General features: G+C 45.7%; 1 protein-coding gene across 1 annotated transcript in view; it reads left to right on the top strand.

Moving 5' to 3' along the window:
* Positions 1 to 14,242, top strand: part of LOC134753912 (protein capicua homolog) — a 70,941-nt gene extending 56,699 nt beyond the window's left edge. The window contains exons 23-31 of the mRNA XM_063689916.1: positions 2,480 to 2,611; positions 3,207 to 3,315; positions 4,469 to 4,578; positions 5,143 to 5,254; positions 6,163 to 6,296; positions 10,660 to 10,836; positions 11,908 to 12,074; positions 12,408 to 12,528; positions 13,965 to 14,242. Coding sequence (XP_063545986.1) covers positions 2,480 to 2,611; positions 3,207 to 3,315; positions 4,469 to 4,578; positions 5,143 to 5,254; positions 6,163 to 6,296; positions 10,660 to 10,836; positions 11,908 to 12,074; positions 12,408 to 12,528; positions 13,965 to 14,014 — 1,112 coding nt within the window. The 3' untranslated portion in view covers positions 14,015 to 14,242. The remainder of the gene's footprint in view (positions 1 to 2,479; positions 2,612 to 3,206; positions 3,316 to 4,468; positions 4,579 to 5,142; positions 5,255 to 6,162; positions 6,297 to 10,659; positions 10,837 to 11,907; positions 12,075 to 12,407; positions 12,529 to 13,964) is intronic.
* The last annotated feature ends 225 nt before the right edge of the window (positions 14,243 to 14,467 follow it).

Here is a 14,467-nt window from a genome sequence, read left to right as displayed (position 1 = left end):
AACGCCATCGCTTCGCTCATGTCGCCAACACCGACCTCTGGCGTGCAAGTTTTATCCAGCGGCGTCTCGAATGTGCAGTCCGTGCCTCAAGGAAACCTAAGCAATGCGCTGTTAAAGAGCGTGACGCTGGTCAAACGCAGCGTTGGCGACAACGCCACGGGTGAGTGATCTATTATTACACTTACTGCATAGCACCACCGCCATCACCAGCAGCGTGCAAGGAATATCACTGTCTACACCCAAGCGTCTCTGGACAACGCCATCGCTTCGCTCATGTCGCTAACACCAACCTCTGGCATGCAAGTTATATCCAGTGGCGTCTCGAAAGTGCAGTCCGTGCCTCAAGGAAACCTAAGCAATGCGTTGTTAAAGAGCGTGACGCTGGTCAAACGCAGCGTTGGCGACAACGCCACGGGTGAGTGATCTATTATTACACTTCCCGCATAGCACCGCCGCCATCACCAGCAGCGTGCAAGGAATATCACTGTCTACACCCAAGCGTCTCTGGACAACGCCATCGCTTCGCTCATGTCGCTAACACCAACCTCTGGCGTGCAAGTTATATCCAGCGGCGTCTCGAATGTGCAGTCCGTGCCTCAAGGGAACCTAAGCAATGCGTTGTTAAAGAGCGTGACGCTGGTCAAACGCAGCGTTGGCGACAATGCCACGGGTAAGTGATCTATTATTACACTTCCCGCACAGCACCTCCGCCTTTACCAGCAGCGTGCAAGGAATATCACTGTCTACACCCAAGCGTCTCTGGACAACGCCATCGCTTCGCTCATGTCGCCAATACCGACCTCTGGCGTGCAAGTTATATCCAGCGGCGTCTCGAATGTGCAGTCCGTGCCTCAAGGGAACTTAAGCAATGCGTTGTTAAAGAGCGTGACGCTGGTCAAACGCAGCGTTGGCGACAATGCCACGGGTAAGTGATCTATTATTACAATATCACTCTCCACACCCAAGCTGCTTTGGACAACGCCATCGCTTCGCTCATGTCGCCAACACCGACCTCTGGCGTGCAAGTTATATCCAGCGGCGTCTCGAATGTGCAGTCCGTGCCTCAAGGAAACCTAAGCAATGCGCTGTTAAAGAGCGTGACGCTGGTCAAACGCAGCGTTGGCGACAACGCCACGGGTGAGTGATCTATTATTACACTTCCTGCATAGCACCACCGCCATCACCAGCAGCGTGCAAGGAATATCACTGTCTACACCCAAGCGTCTCTGGACAACGCCATCGCTTCGCTCATGTCGCTAACACCAACCTCTGGCGTGCAAGTTATATCCAGTGGCGTCTCGAATGTGCAGTCCGTGCCTCAAGGGAACCTGAGCAATGCGTTGTTAAAGAGCGTGACGCTGGTCAAACGCAGCGTTGGCGACAACGCCACGGGTGAGTAATCTATTATTACACTTCCCGCATAGCACCGCCGCCATCACCAGCAGCGTGCAAGGAATATCACTGTCTACACCCAAGCGTCTCTGGACAACGCCATCGCTTCGCTCATGTCACTAACACCAACCTCTGGCGTGCAAGTTATATCCAGTGGCGTCTCGAATGTGCAGTCCGTGCCTCAAGGGAACCTGAGCAATGCGCTGTTAAAGAGCGTGACGCTGGTCAAACGCAGCGTTGGCGACAATGCCACGGGTAAGTGATCTATTATTACACTTCCCGCATAGCACCTCCGCCATCACCAGCAGCGTGCAAGGAATATTACTGTCTACACCCAAGCGGCACTGGACAACGCCATCGCTTCGCTCATGTCGCCAACACCAACCTGTGGCGTGCAAGTTATATCCAGTGGCGTCTCTAATGTACAGTCCGTGACTCAAGGGAACCTGAGCAATGCGTTGTTAAAGAGCGTGACGCTGGTCAAACGCAGCGTTGGCGACAACGCCACGGGTGAGTGATCTATTATTACACTTCCCGCATAGCACCGCCGCCATCACCAGCAGCGTGCAAGGAATATTACTGTCTACACCCAAGCGGCACTGGACAACGCCATCGCTTCGCTCATGTCGCCAACACCGACCTCTGGCGTGCAAGTTATATCCAGTGGCGTCTCGAATGTGCAGTCCGTGCCTCAAGGAAACCTAAGCAATGCGTTGTTAAAGAGCGTGACGCTGGTCAAACGCAGTGTCGGCGACAACGCCACGGGTGAGTATAACTTATACAGGGCATCTCGCTCTCCACGTCCATCCTTACCACACAAGCAGCGCTAGACAACACTGTAACGCAATAATTTTATGTCTCTGTTTTTTTATATTTAGTTCGATATTAAGAGACCTTATACATCTCTAAGTAATTGTAATACGTTAGTTTGAGTTGGTAGGTGCAGTTAGTGTATTTTATAATTGTTGATGTATTTTTTTTGTATGTAAATTCAATGTTGACGTGTAAAAGTACCCTTGTGGCCTATTTGCTAAATAAATGTTGATGTTTTTGAAGTTTTTTTACTCGAACATGTTCTTCCCTGCAGGTCCACTGACGCTATCCGTGGACGCGTCAGGCAACCTGCTGCTGAAGGCCAGCCAGGCCGGCGAGGCGCCGTCGGAGCCGCAGCTACACTACGTCCAACTGCAGAGGCTCTATGTACCCTCCTTCAGTACTGGTACGTACAACACTAAACATCTCTTTCACAAGCTTTCTTTTACGCATGAGGGGGATGGGGCTAAAGTTTTACCTTTCTGGTTAGTGGTCAAGAAGGGGTGGAGACTTCAGATTAATGTTTGATATACAGGGTGGCTGATAAATAAGTACATTCCACTTTTACTATGAGACCAACCCCGAAATATGAAAATTTGTCATCTAGCCTGAACCAATCTTAATGCAATATTCTTTTCACATCACCTATTCGAAAAAGGGCGCTTTCTTCCCCGCCAGGAGGGATCAAAGTGGCACTTTTCTTCCCTGCTAGGAGGGATAAAGTGACACTTTTCTGTTCTAGGACATGATTTTTTTTCTTTTTTGCATACAATTTTTTTAGGTTAAATAATATTTAGGAACATAAAAATTCCCTCATAGGTGATGTGAAAAACAGTATGTGTCACATGGGAGCAAACTTATTTCCACCTTGGGCGTTAACACTTGAATCCCTCACTTCGCTCAGGATTCTATTTTCTTCGCTTCGTTCAAGATTCAATGTACGCCCTCGCCGTAAATATGTCATTTTGCTCCCTTGTGACACAATCTATTATTTCTTTCAGAAGTTGAACCGCCCAAGAGTCAATGCCAAACCGTACAAGGTCAGGGTCCAGGTCAGTCTGTGATAGTCTCTCAGAACAACATGAGTGAACAACAACAGAAACCCAATGCGTAAGTACATTTATTTTGCACATTAGTTTAATTTGTAGTGAGAAAAAGCATGGATTATTTGTATGCCAGCCGGGCTAGCACGTGATTGGCGCGACAGTATCTCGTCTCGAGATAGACAACCCGTCTCCCTTTAATTCATACAGTTAGTAAAAGACGGGTAGTCTATCTCGCGGCGAGATACTGTCGCGCCAATCATGTGCTAGGTCTACAGTTAATAAGAATAAAATGGCCGTCCTAATGACAAAACACTTAGCTAAATTGCATAAAGTAAGATGATTGAAAATTCGGGCAGGATCCTTATCATACATATACTAGAGGTTAATCGATATTCAATAAGTTACAACAGACCAATAGGGAATATTACGTCAAACTGCGTAGAAGGCGCCACTACCCCAATCTGAGGGTCTATCGCGAAACAAGAAAATCGAAATTTCGTTATCTAACATCTCTGTCACTCTTGCACATTCGAGCGATAAAGAGGCAGATAGCGAAATTTCGCATTTGCTTTTCCCGGTAGGTCCTTTGTAAACATACCGCCTTGATCCATTAATGTCATATTTTATTATCTCTGAAAACTGAGCACAGTATGTATAAGTTACTCTATGGTTTACTATAGAGGCTAGTGCTGCACTTGAAAACCACACATATTATAAACTAGACTAGAGTATATATGTTTTCAACACACTTGCTCAAAACGACGTTTTCATTCCACCGATATTTGGCTCATAATCCTAAATATTAAACACGCGTGCTCTTTCAGTGTATTATTCCACTCGTGCTTTTTCATTATATTATCCGACTGAGTTAAGAAGGTAACTGATTGCTAATAATATGCATGAAAAGGGAGCCTTCTTTAATTGGTCGGACTGGCGGGCACCGGCGCGCTCCTCGCGCCTGCGCGGTGCGCACTATACTAATACAATACTAACTGTAAAAACTATTATAATTTGATTAATATGAAAGTTTCTTTTTTTTCTTGCAAGTGTGTTGAAAAACGTCGTATGAAACGCGTGTGCATTGGTCATTACACACATCGGCTTTCTTATTGCGCGCTCGCTTACAGCTCGCGCGCACAATATCGCCTCGTGTGTGATAACCAACTTAGCACACTTGTATCATAATGTACTATTATGTTGTAATACGTCGTTCTCAGGCAATGGGAGAGCCCCGGTCCCGCGGAAGAGGCCCGTCCGTTCCCGCTCGCGCCCACGCCGGCGCAGCTCGGCCGCGCGCCGCTGCAGAAGCGACTCAGCAGAGGTAACAGTAACACCATTCATTATAATAAATGTTATACAATCTTATAACATTATCATTGCGTTTTGTCCCTGCTTCCTTGTAATAAAATTTACAAGGTATTTTCGTGACTGGCTGCGCAATAATATCTCAGCGTTTCGCCCGATATTCGTGGATGACCGGCGACGCCTTAATCGGTATGAAACATATTGCTTATTTAATTGGCAACTGCCAAATACATAGTAGAAGATGTCGTGTCACGAAAGTTCATATTTTCACCACGTCGGGCGTTGGCGTCGCTTATATTTCCTCCACCGCCTACTTGGCACATAGCCAATGATAGTTTGTAAAAGAATATAATAGAATAGAATACTTTATTCGTAAACACACACAGACAATAGACATACATTAAAAGAACATGAAAATAAAGTGTCACGAAATGGCCCCATCTTAGCATGCTGCTGGCGACTTCCAGCGATGATCTTCCGACGAGACCATCAGGTGAGAATCACGGAAGGTAACAGACAAAAAGAAAGCAACATAAAAGAAAAAGACATAAAATATACGTAATAGACGTGTTGTTGTCGTGTACAGGCACGTCGACCGGGTCCGCGGGGGAGGCGGGCGGGTCCGCGCCGGCGTCGCCGCGCGAGCCGGACCCCAAGAAGAGCCTCTTCAAGAAGGGCACCGAGGACGGACGCGACAAGTATGTAACCCGATATCGAGCTCTCATTCCCATTACAAATTCGAATAATCTTAAATACCTACGAAATAATCATTATCCCATCAAAAACATTACATGTAAAAAGATGCCAGTCTCGCAACGCAACGCAATCCTTCTACTACAAAAATGTTTTGAGATGTAATGTGATACCAATTCGGTTATTTTAGTTAGTGCTAGGGGGTGTTAAAACCGCATTCTTTAATTTATAATACGTATAATGACTTAGCCATAGTTATTTACGATACAAGTGCGGAAAAGGGGAAATTCGAAACGAGTGGCGATAAATTAAAACACGACTTTGCTTTGCTTGAAAACGACACATATTAGTTCATGACCTATGAAATTGGCGTTTTATATGGAGAATTTTATGAAAACTGTGATTTTCATACATTGAATTATGCGGATTATACAGCAATTTCAAATTCAAACCAAACAAAATTTTGTTAGGAATATTGAAAACTTTTAAACTACATTACACATATCTTAATTACTTAAAAATAGTTAGCATCATAAAATTATACGTAATTGAAACACTTGAACCGGCAGCACAATATGAAAAGGGTGGTTTCAAGCTTTAATTTGAAACACTGAATAAAAATTAAAAACATTATTTGTATTTAAAACCTTTGTTACATAGTCTACTATTGAAATTAAAAATAATTTAGAAGTTGCAATTGAAATTGAAATTAATAAATTACGTACAAACAAATATCTGTGAAAAAAACGGAAATTTCATAAGTAAGGACCTAAATGTGTCGATTTCAAGCAAAGCAAAGGTCGTGTTTAAATTTATCGCCACTTGTTTCGAATTTCCTCTTTTCCGCACTTGTATAGTATATAACTATTTTGCCAAAAAAACATTTCCTCTAATTTAAAAATATTTTCCCCAGGGTCCTGGAAACTGTGAACTTCGAGCAAAAATTCAGTACACTACCACAATTCAAGCCCGAGGGGTGCAGCCCCAGCGTCGTGGTGCCGAGCAGCCCGCAATTATATCTTAGAAAGAAGCATACCAACAGAATAGGTTAGTCTTACATCCATACTAATATCACAGGGCGGACACGCTATACATCAAAAATCACTTGCGTTATGTGTGAACGGCACGTCTGTACACGCGCCATGCGTCATTGTGTGAGTAAGTTGCTTAAACATAGTACTGAGCGGCCGGCAAACGGCCGTCAATCTGGTGTCGCGGGGCGAGGTAATTCGAGTCGGGGCGGGGCGGTACGGTGCGTGGCCGTTCTGTATGATAATACTATTAGTTATTCCATAGAGTAACTTATACTAGAGCGGTACTGTCATAGTAAATTTTGTACCCCAGTAAATTCACTGCCATCTGACGACACACTTTAAAACTAAAAATGAAGATTTATAAAAATACGATAGAATGTATTTAAATATAGATAAATGATTTTTTTTATTTTATTTTTTTTTTTTTTTTCTATACCACGTCGGTGGCAATCAAGCATACGGCCCGCCTGATGGTAAGCAGTTACCGTAGCCTATGAACGCCTGCAACACCAGAGATATTACACGCGCGTTGCCGACCCTTTAAAAACCTGTACACTCCTTTTTTGAAGAACCCCATACTGTAGCCCCTCGGGAAAACCTCGGCAGGGAGCTCATTCCACAGCCGAAGCGTACGCGGGAGGAAATTCCTCTTAAACCGCACAGTACGCGACCATTTAGGTGCTAGGGTGTGAGGATGAACACCCTGCCGATGGCGAGCGGTGCGGTGATAGAAAGCGGCCGTTGGCATCATGTCAAACAATTCTTCAGAGCACAGCCCATTGTACAAGCGGTAGAACACACACAAGGAGGCGAAGTCTCTCCTTAGACTTAAAGGTTCGATACCGCTTGTGAGTTTGGGATCGTCGACGATTCGTACAGCGCGCCTTTGGACTGAGTCGAAGGGTCCAAGCTGGCATCCAGGTGCTCCTGCCCAAAGGTGACAGCAGTACTCCATATGGGGTCTGACTTGCGATTTATATAGCAGCAGTATTTGCCCCGGAGTAAAGTATCGCCGTGCTTTATTGAGCACACCGAGTTTTTTGGATGCCAGATCAGCCTTCCCTTCCAGGTGGCTACGGAATTGGACGTCACTGGAGATGTCGACACCGAGGATCCCAATACTCCCTGACATGGTAAGGGCTGTGCCTTCGAACTGTGGGACCACAGTAAATGGGGTTTTCTTAGCGGTAAACGCGCAAACTTGTGTCTTGGTGGGGTTGAATCGCACTAAATTGTCCCGGCCCCACACCGAAACTCTGGATAGAGTGCCCTCAATATCCGACACAAGCTTTTCACGACTCTCTAGCACCACGGAACGAGGGATGTTGGCACGGCCTGCGTAATAGGCATCCCCAGTACTGTCGTCTGCATAGCAATGAATGTCGTCGATAGACAACATGTCATTGATGTGCAGCAAAAACAGCGTTGGGGATAGCACAGAGCCTTGCGGAACGCCAGCGTTAATGTCCATGCTATTGGAGCAGCTTCCGTCTACTACGGCTCGTATGCGTCTGCCAGACAAAAAGCTAGCGATCCATTTGCATAGTCCCTCCGGCAATCCATAAGATGGTAACTTCGACAGGAGACCCCGATGCCAGACCCGATCGAACGCCTTCGCTATATCTAGGCTAACTGCCAATGCCTCACCTTGACTCTCAATGGCCGAAGCCCAGCGGTGAGTGAGATACACTAGAAGATCACCAGTCGAGCGACCGTGGCGAAAACCATACTGACGGTCGCTGATCAGGTCGTGTTCTTCTAGGTATCTCAGGAGCTTTGCGTTGATTATACGCTCCATGACCTTAGAGAGAAGGGAGGTAATAGCGATAGGCCTGTAATTCGATGGGTCCGATCTGTCGCCCTTTTTAGGCACAGGGTGCACAAGGGCCGTCTTCCACGAAGATGGAACATGCCGTTTGTTGCTAGAGAGTGTGAAGAGACGCGCCAACACGGAACATAACTCAGGAGCACACTGCTTAAGCACAAGTGCTGGAATGCCGTCTGGCCCGCTCGACTTATGAACGTTTAGGGATAGCAACTCCCGCCGAATATCCCTCTGCGTGAATGAGATTTCGGGCATGGAGTATGCACACCGCGGGATGGTGGGCGGCACGGCGCTACCGTCGTCGTTCAAGGTCGAGTTCGAGGCAAAAAGAGTACCAAGAAGATCGGCTTTCTCTTTTGCACTGTGGGCCAGATCACCATCAGCTTTTCGCAGAGGTGGTAAAGACGACTGACAAAAATTTCCCTCGGCAGCTTTGGCGAGCGACCAGAACGCGCGACTCCCAGAGGGATAGCCCGCTAGCTTGTCGCCAATTCTGCCGACGAAATCGTATTTAGCCCTGGCAATGGCTTTTTTACTGGACCTCGAGGCAGCGTTTAAGTCGCGTTTCACATCAGAAACGTTCGGATCCTTATTAGCTACGGCCTTGGTCCAAGCCCTGTAAGCGGCTTGCTTGCGAACTGTAGCCTCTTTACAAGGCCGATTAAACCAAGGTCGTCGCTTTGCTCCCGCTGCTATTACCGTGTTGGGAATGAAACAATCCATTCCCAGCAGTATGGTCTCGGCAACATTGGCTGCGCAGGAGTCAGGATCTTCTGATGTGAAGCAGAGCTGCCTCCATGGGTACGAAGCGTAGAATTCACGCAGTCCGTCCCAATCTGCTGATTTATATTGCCACACGCGTCGCGAGCTAGTTGGCCGTGGTGGATCGGGCCGCGCGCAAGGCGCCTGTGTCCGGACGAGGCAGTGATCGGACGAACCGAGAGGTGCATTCACTGAGATGGAATATCCGTCCGGACGTGTAGTCAGCAGGAGGTCCAGTAAAGAGCTAGTATGATCCTCGATGTCTGGTATTCTCGTGGGAGAATGTACCAGTTGCGAGAATCCATAGGCCAGAGAAAATTCGTGAGCAGACCTCCCCGCGTGGTCGGTGGACCGGGAACCAAGCCACTCAACGTGGTGGGCATTAAAGTCCCCTAAAATCACCAGCTCTGCGGAAGGGTACTGCTCTAGAAGTTTGTCAGTCGTCGATTGCAGGTGCTCGAAGAGCCGGGTTGTCTCCGTGTTTCCGCTATGAGACCTGTACAGGCACGCGTAGACACGAGTGTGGCCGCTGTAGTCCACACGCACCCACAGAACTGACAGGTCCCTGTCTTCAAAGGCATGGAGGCGGCGACAGCAGACCTCCTGCCGGGCATACATGCATACACCAGCGCGTCTCATGAACTTGTGTTCAAGTGTATAGCCGGGATATAGTAGGTATGCAGTGTCCGCCGGGCAGGATATCTGCGTCTCCGTTAGAAATAGGATGGTCGGATGCGCAGATTCCAGGTGGTAATGGACTGCGCTCAAATTTGAGTGTAATCCCCTGATATTGCAGAAGTCCACTTGTGTGGAAGGGGATGCCGCTGAGAAACCATTTCTTTTTTTACCCTTATTTGCCATGTGTTGTTGTTGTTGAGTGTACAAAGAGGGTTCGGGGCGTTGACGGCTTAAGGGACAAGAGAACAGAACAGATCTGCCAAAGGAATATGTAGGGTAGTGCGGTTCACAGGCACGGCGTACGGAAGGGCCCCCGGTCCCCCCCTGGTGCAGCAGCCGGGTCCACTCCGGTCTCCTTCTCCGGCACGACTACTACATCAAGGATTTTACGCGAGGTTGGTGGTTCAGCCTCCCAGGGCGGAGATTAAGTAATCCCTGGGTTCGGGAACCCTACTGACCTGCGGGCGGCCAGCGGACAGCCGTTTCACCGGGTCTCCCTGATCGCCGCACCTGTACGCCGCGTCCATACAGACCAAATGCAGTACCGTGAGTTCCGTAGGTCCCCCGTCGTCAACGCACCGCACCCTCGTTGAGCTCTGGCAACCTTACTCACCGGCAGGAACACAACACTATGATTAGGGTCTAGTGTTATTTGGCTGCGGTTTTCTGTAAGGTGGAGGTACTTCCCCAGTTGGGCTCTGCTCTAGATCTGGAATGACATTCGCTGTGTTGTGCCCTACCACACAAAGCGAGATGACATTCACAGTGCCCATACCTCTCTTTTGGACGTACTTTAAGGACATACCCGGGTCCGGACGTAGTTTAAGGACATACCCCGGGTCCAATTTGCATTAATTATTTTTATGATTTTGACCCATGTTCTTTCACTGATATGCGTTAAAATTGTTAAATAACAAACGAAACCGTCAACGCCATCTATACGACTGTAGGCCAAAACTAGTAGCGCCCTCTGAACGAGAATCAAATTTTCTTGATTTTCGAGGCACGTTTTCTCCTTAGACTGTATCCATATATTACGGAGTTATATCTATCTTTGGTTATTCAGTGAGTTGGTATTGAGTATTTGTTTATGTATTTGTTTTGTTTACAGAAGAGGAGGTGCCGTCGATGCCGGTGCCGATGCCGATGCCGATGCCGGTGCCGGAGCCGGAGCCGCCGGCGAGCGGCGCCATGCCCACGCCGCACTCGTACGGCACGCCGCACACCACCACCAAGCTGGTCGGCAACACTTTCTTCGGGCCCGACTTCAACTTGGACACTTTTAGAGGTATCTAACATAATATGTCACATTTACAACCAAAAGGTACCACATTGTCGCTTGTCAATAAGGTTGATTTCAAATTGAAGCTATATGGAAATAGCGCCTTGTTGACAACCGACAATAAGTACCCTTTTGATTGAGAATGGCACATATATAGCATAGAGGGTTACTGTCATAGTACATTTTGTAGTCGCAGTAAATTTACTGCCATCTATCGGCACACGATTAAAACTAAAAATTAAAATGTATAAAAATAACGAAAAAATGTATAAACACGGTGGCTAAAAAATAAGTGCATTCCCGTTGCCAGAGAGGTTTTGGGATTATACTGAGCAACTTTTACTATGTGACCAACCACGAAATCGCGAAAAAAAAAATTACCCTCCCATAAAAAATGGACCAGCCAAAATGTATGAAATGTATTTTTTGGCGATTTCGGGGTTGGTCCCATAGTAATAGTTGCTCAGTATAATCCCAAAACCTCCCTGGCAACGGGAATGGACTTATTTTTTAGCCACCGTGTATATGGATAAATGTTTTTCTTTGTTTGTGTTTATTATTTTTATATGATTTTGACCCATGTTCTTTCACTGATATGTGTTAAAATTGTTAGGAAATAGCCCAAAGGTCTAGGCGCCATCCGTCCGAGAATCAATTTTTCCTTAGACTTTATTCATCTTATACGGAGTTCTAGGAGGATATAATATAGGTATAACCAAACGGAGACGCACGTCTGTAATTTTCTGTACAAAAAAGTCTGCCGATATTTGCGGGGGAGGGGAACGTCAAATGTATACATAACGTAAAAATAGCCATGTCAGATAAACGTCAGTCCATACATTGGCAGACTATTTTCGACAGAGGGGGAACGCCTGTTAATGGCTTCTCCGTTTGGTGCCAAACTCGGGGGTTTGGTGTCGTTTGGTTGGGGTTACTAATACGGAGTCTTTGGAGGTATTTTTACATTTTCATTATCCGTGCGTCAGTAGATGCTCGTCCATTACTTATGTCTCACTCATCCTAATCGATATCCGTCCGCCTATAGAAATGACCCTAATAATATCTTTTATATTCCAGTATCAGAGAGCATGGAAGAGATGTCGCCGCGCACGCCGTGTACACCGGGTGGAGCACGAGGGGAGGCTGGGCACAGGCGGGTCCTAGAGCAACGCCGACACCTCGTGCTGAAGCTGTTTCAGGAGCACGGAATGTTCCCCACCACGCAGGCCACCACACACTTCCAGGTCAGTAGCGAGGGGAGGCTGGGCACAGGCGGATCCTCGAGCAATGCAGACACCTCGTGCTATAGACCTAGCATTACATTCAGCTATACGCGTGCGCACGTGAGGGGCGGGACATACGCAATGCGACAATATGATTGGTCGATTAGATTTGTAGCCCACCATATACTTTACGGTGGGGAATAAAAAAAATGTAAGACTGTGACAAGGACAAGCAATAACATCGCTTTCTCTGCTACTCCTACTGAAAAATACATAAGACTATCCCGGGTCATTTCCCCCCACCCCTCATATGTGTGTGCGTTATATTTATATGTCATATTGATAATTTCGCAGGCGACGCACATGGACATATTCCCGAACAAGATGTCTCTGCAGCTAAAGATCCGCGAGGTGCGACAGAAACTCATGGCGCAGTCCAACCTCACTCCGCATTCCGACATCAATACGCCTACTAGTAAGGATTCTTTTTAACCCTTTTCCAGGTCGCGCCAATCTACAAGGTTTTCCCAAAAAAAAAACAACTATATTGATCCAGCTTTGATGATTCATTTGAAGATAAATCACATTTGAATGATGATGATGACATGATGAAAGTGCAATCTAATTTAAACCTTAGATCGGAATGCTAAAGTTGAAATTGTTTTGTTTATTTATTTTATTTTATTTTATTCCAAGATGTATGTTCACCGATTTGAACATTTTTTTTGCTATTTTAATTTACATTTACTAATGTTTTTGGCCCCGGAGTCCTCCACTTTCGTCTTCAATCAATCTTTAAGTAGTATGGCTCCATCGATACTGTCGATGATTTCGCCAACGTCAAAGTGGGATCCACGTGGGATCGAATTAATATTTCTTGATTTTCTTCTGCCAGTGTACGGTAAATAAAATTATGGGCCTCTAGGGCTCTAGCCAGACACGGTTAGAGGTAGAAATACCAAATGCTCTTAGAGCACGACGTTGTTCGGTAGTTATTGTTGTTATTGTCTCGTAAAACCGATAGCTGGATTTTACGATAAGCACGTGGACTACCGGCCGTTGACTCCAAAATGGTGGTTAAACACGCTTTGAGATTAATTCTCCATTCACTGCACACTACCAAATTATATTACTGTATAATAAAGCTATCGATATTACACTTTAAACAATTTTAATGAGCAACAAACAAAGGAATTAATCACGAGGCTACTATCAAGATGGCGTTCGAACCGGAAGTCCACTTTCGTCTTAATCAATTGTGAGACCATTGACGTTAAAGGTCGAGTCCAAGCTTCGTATAACGAATTTTTATTTTGATAGTTTAAAAAATCATAAAACACGAGTTGAACAACATTTTGTGAAGAACTATTTGGGGGGTATTTGACTGTATTTAAAATAAATTATTTTACACCATGCATGAAATAAAACACCAGAAGAATAGAGAAACGTGGACAGCAGTTATTTTTAGACACAATTTCTATTTTAAAACCCGTATAAAACTATAAAGAGTAGGTAATTTGATTGTGAGTTGTGACGTCACATGTTAGTGTTTCATATAAATTTCATAGTAGCAAAATCGTTTTGTCAGTTCAAAAAAAAAGGAACTGATTTGCCTATACTAGTAAAAGTTATCTCAAATAAAAATTAAATCATTATTAAAAAAAAAAAAAAAATATCGAACATAATTCCTTTTTTTTTTATTCGATTTTTTAAACGAAAAAAATCAATCCTATTTTCTAATTACCATTAATTCAGCCTGCAAATTTTTCTTATGTAGTGGGCCGCTAGAAGTTAAAGGGGCTAAAATCAGTTTCTGAAGTTTTAGTATGTTTTTCAGACTATAGCTTATTCTAAGTTTCGGCCAAATCTCTCTCAAGAGCCATGTATAACGTTGCCCATGTATTTCCGCAGACGTGAACTCACCCATGTCCGCGCTGCAGCCCACGTCCACGGCCAGTTAGCGCTGCGGCCTCACCGTCTCCATCGTGGTGCGCGAGTAACACCACACACACACGCTGACGGTTAGCACACACTTCCCACACATAAAATTGTGTTCTGAAGTCGTAGGCTGTTTACGATATGCCAAGCTAACTCTGCATAGCCTCCTAAGGCCCACGGTCCTACTTCAAGGTACTTCTTCAGATCGATGAAATTTAAATCCTATACAATGAACAGAGTCGCTTTTATAACATTTAAAACCGCTTTGAACATATATTAACACACAAGTTTCACTGGTCGTGATCGCGAATTTATTTTGTTACCTTTATTTACCGACGTTTCGACACAGGTTTCACTGGTCGTGGTCGCGAATTTATTTTGTTACCTTTATTTATCGACGTTTCGACACAGGTTTCACTGGTCGTGGTCGCGGCTAACTGCCGCCTGCTGTTAGCCGCGACCACGACCAGTGAAAC

The sequence above is a fragment of the Cydia strobilella genome, chromosome 1, assembly GCF_947568885.1.
Source record: "Cydia strobilella chromosome 1, ilCydStro3.1, whole genome shotgun sequence".
Lineage (NCBI taxonomy): Eukaryota > Metazoa > Arthropoda > Insecta > Lepidoptera > Tortricidae > Cydia > Cydia strobilella.
The sequence above is the reverse complement of the archived record's forward strand: the minus strand, read 5'-3'. Positions and strand labels throughout refer to the sequence as shown.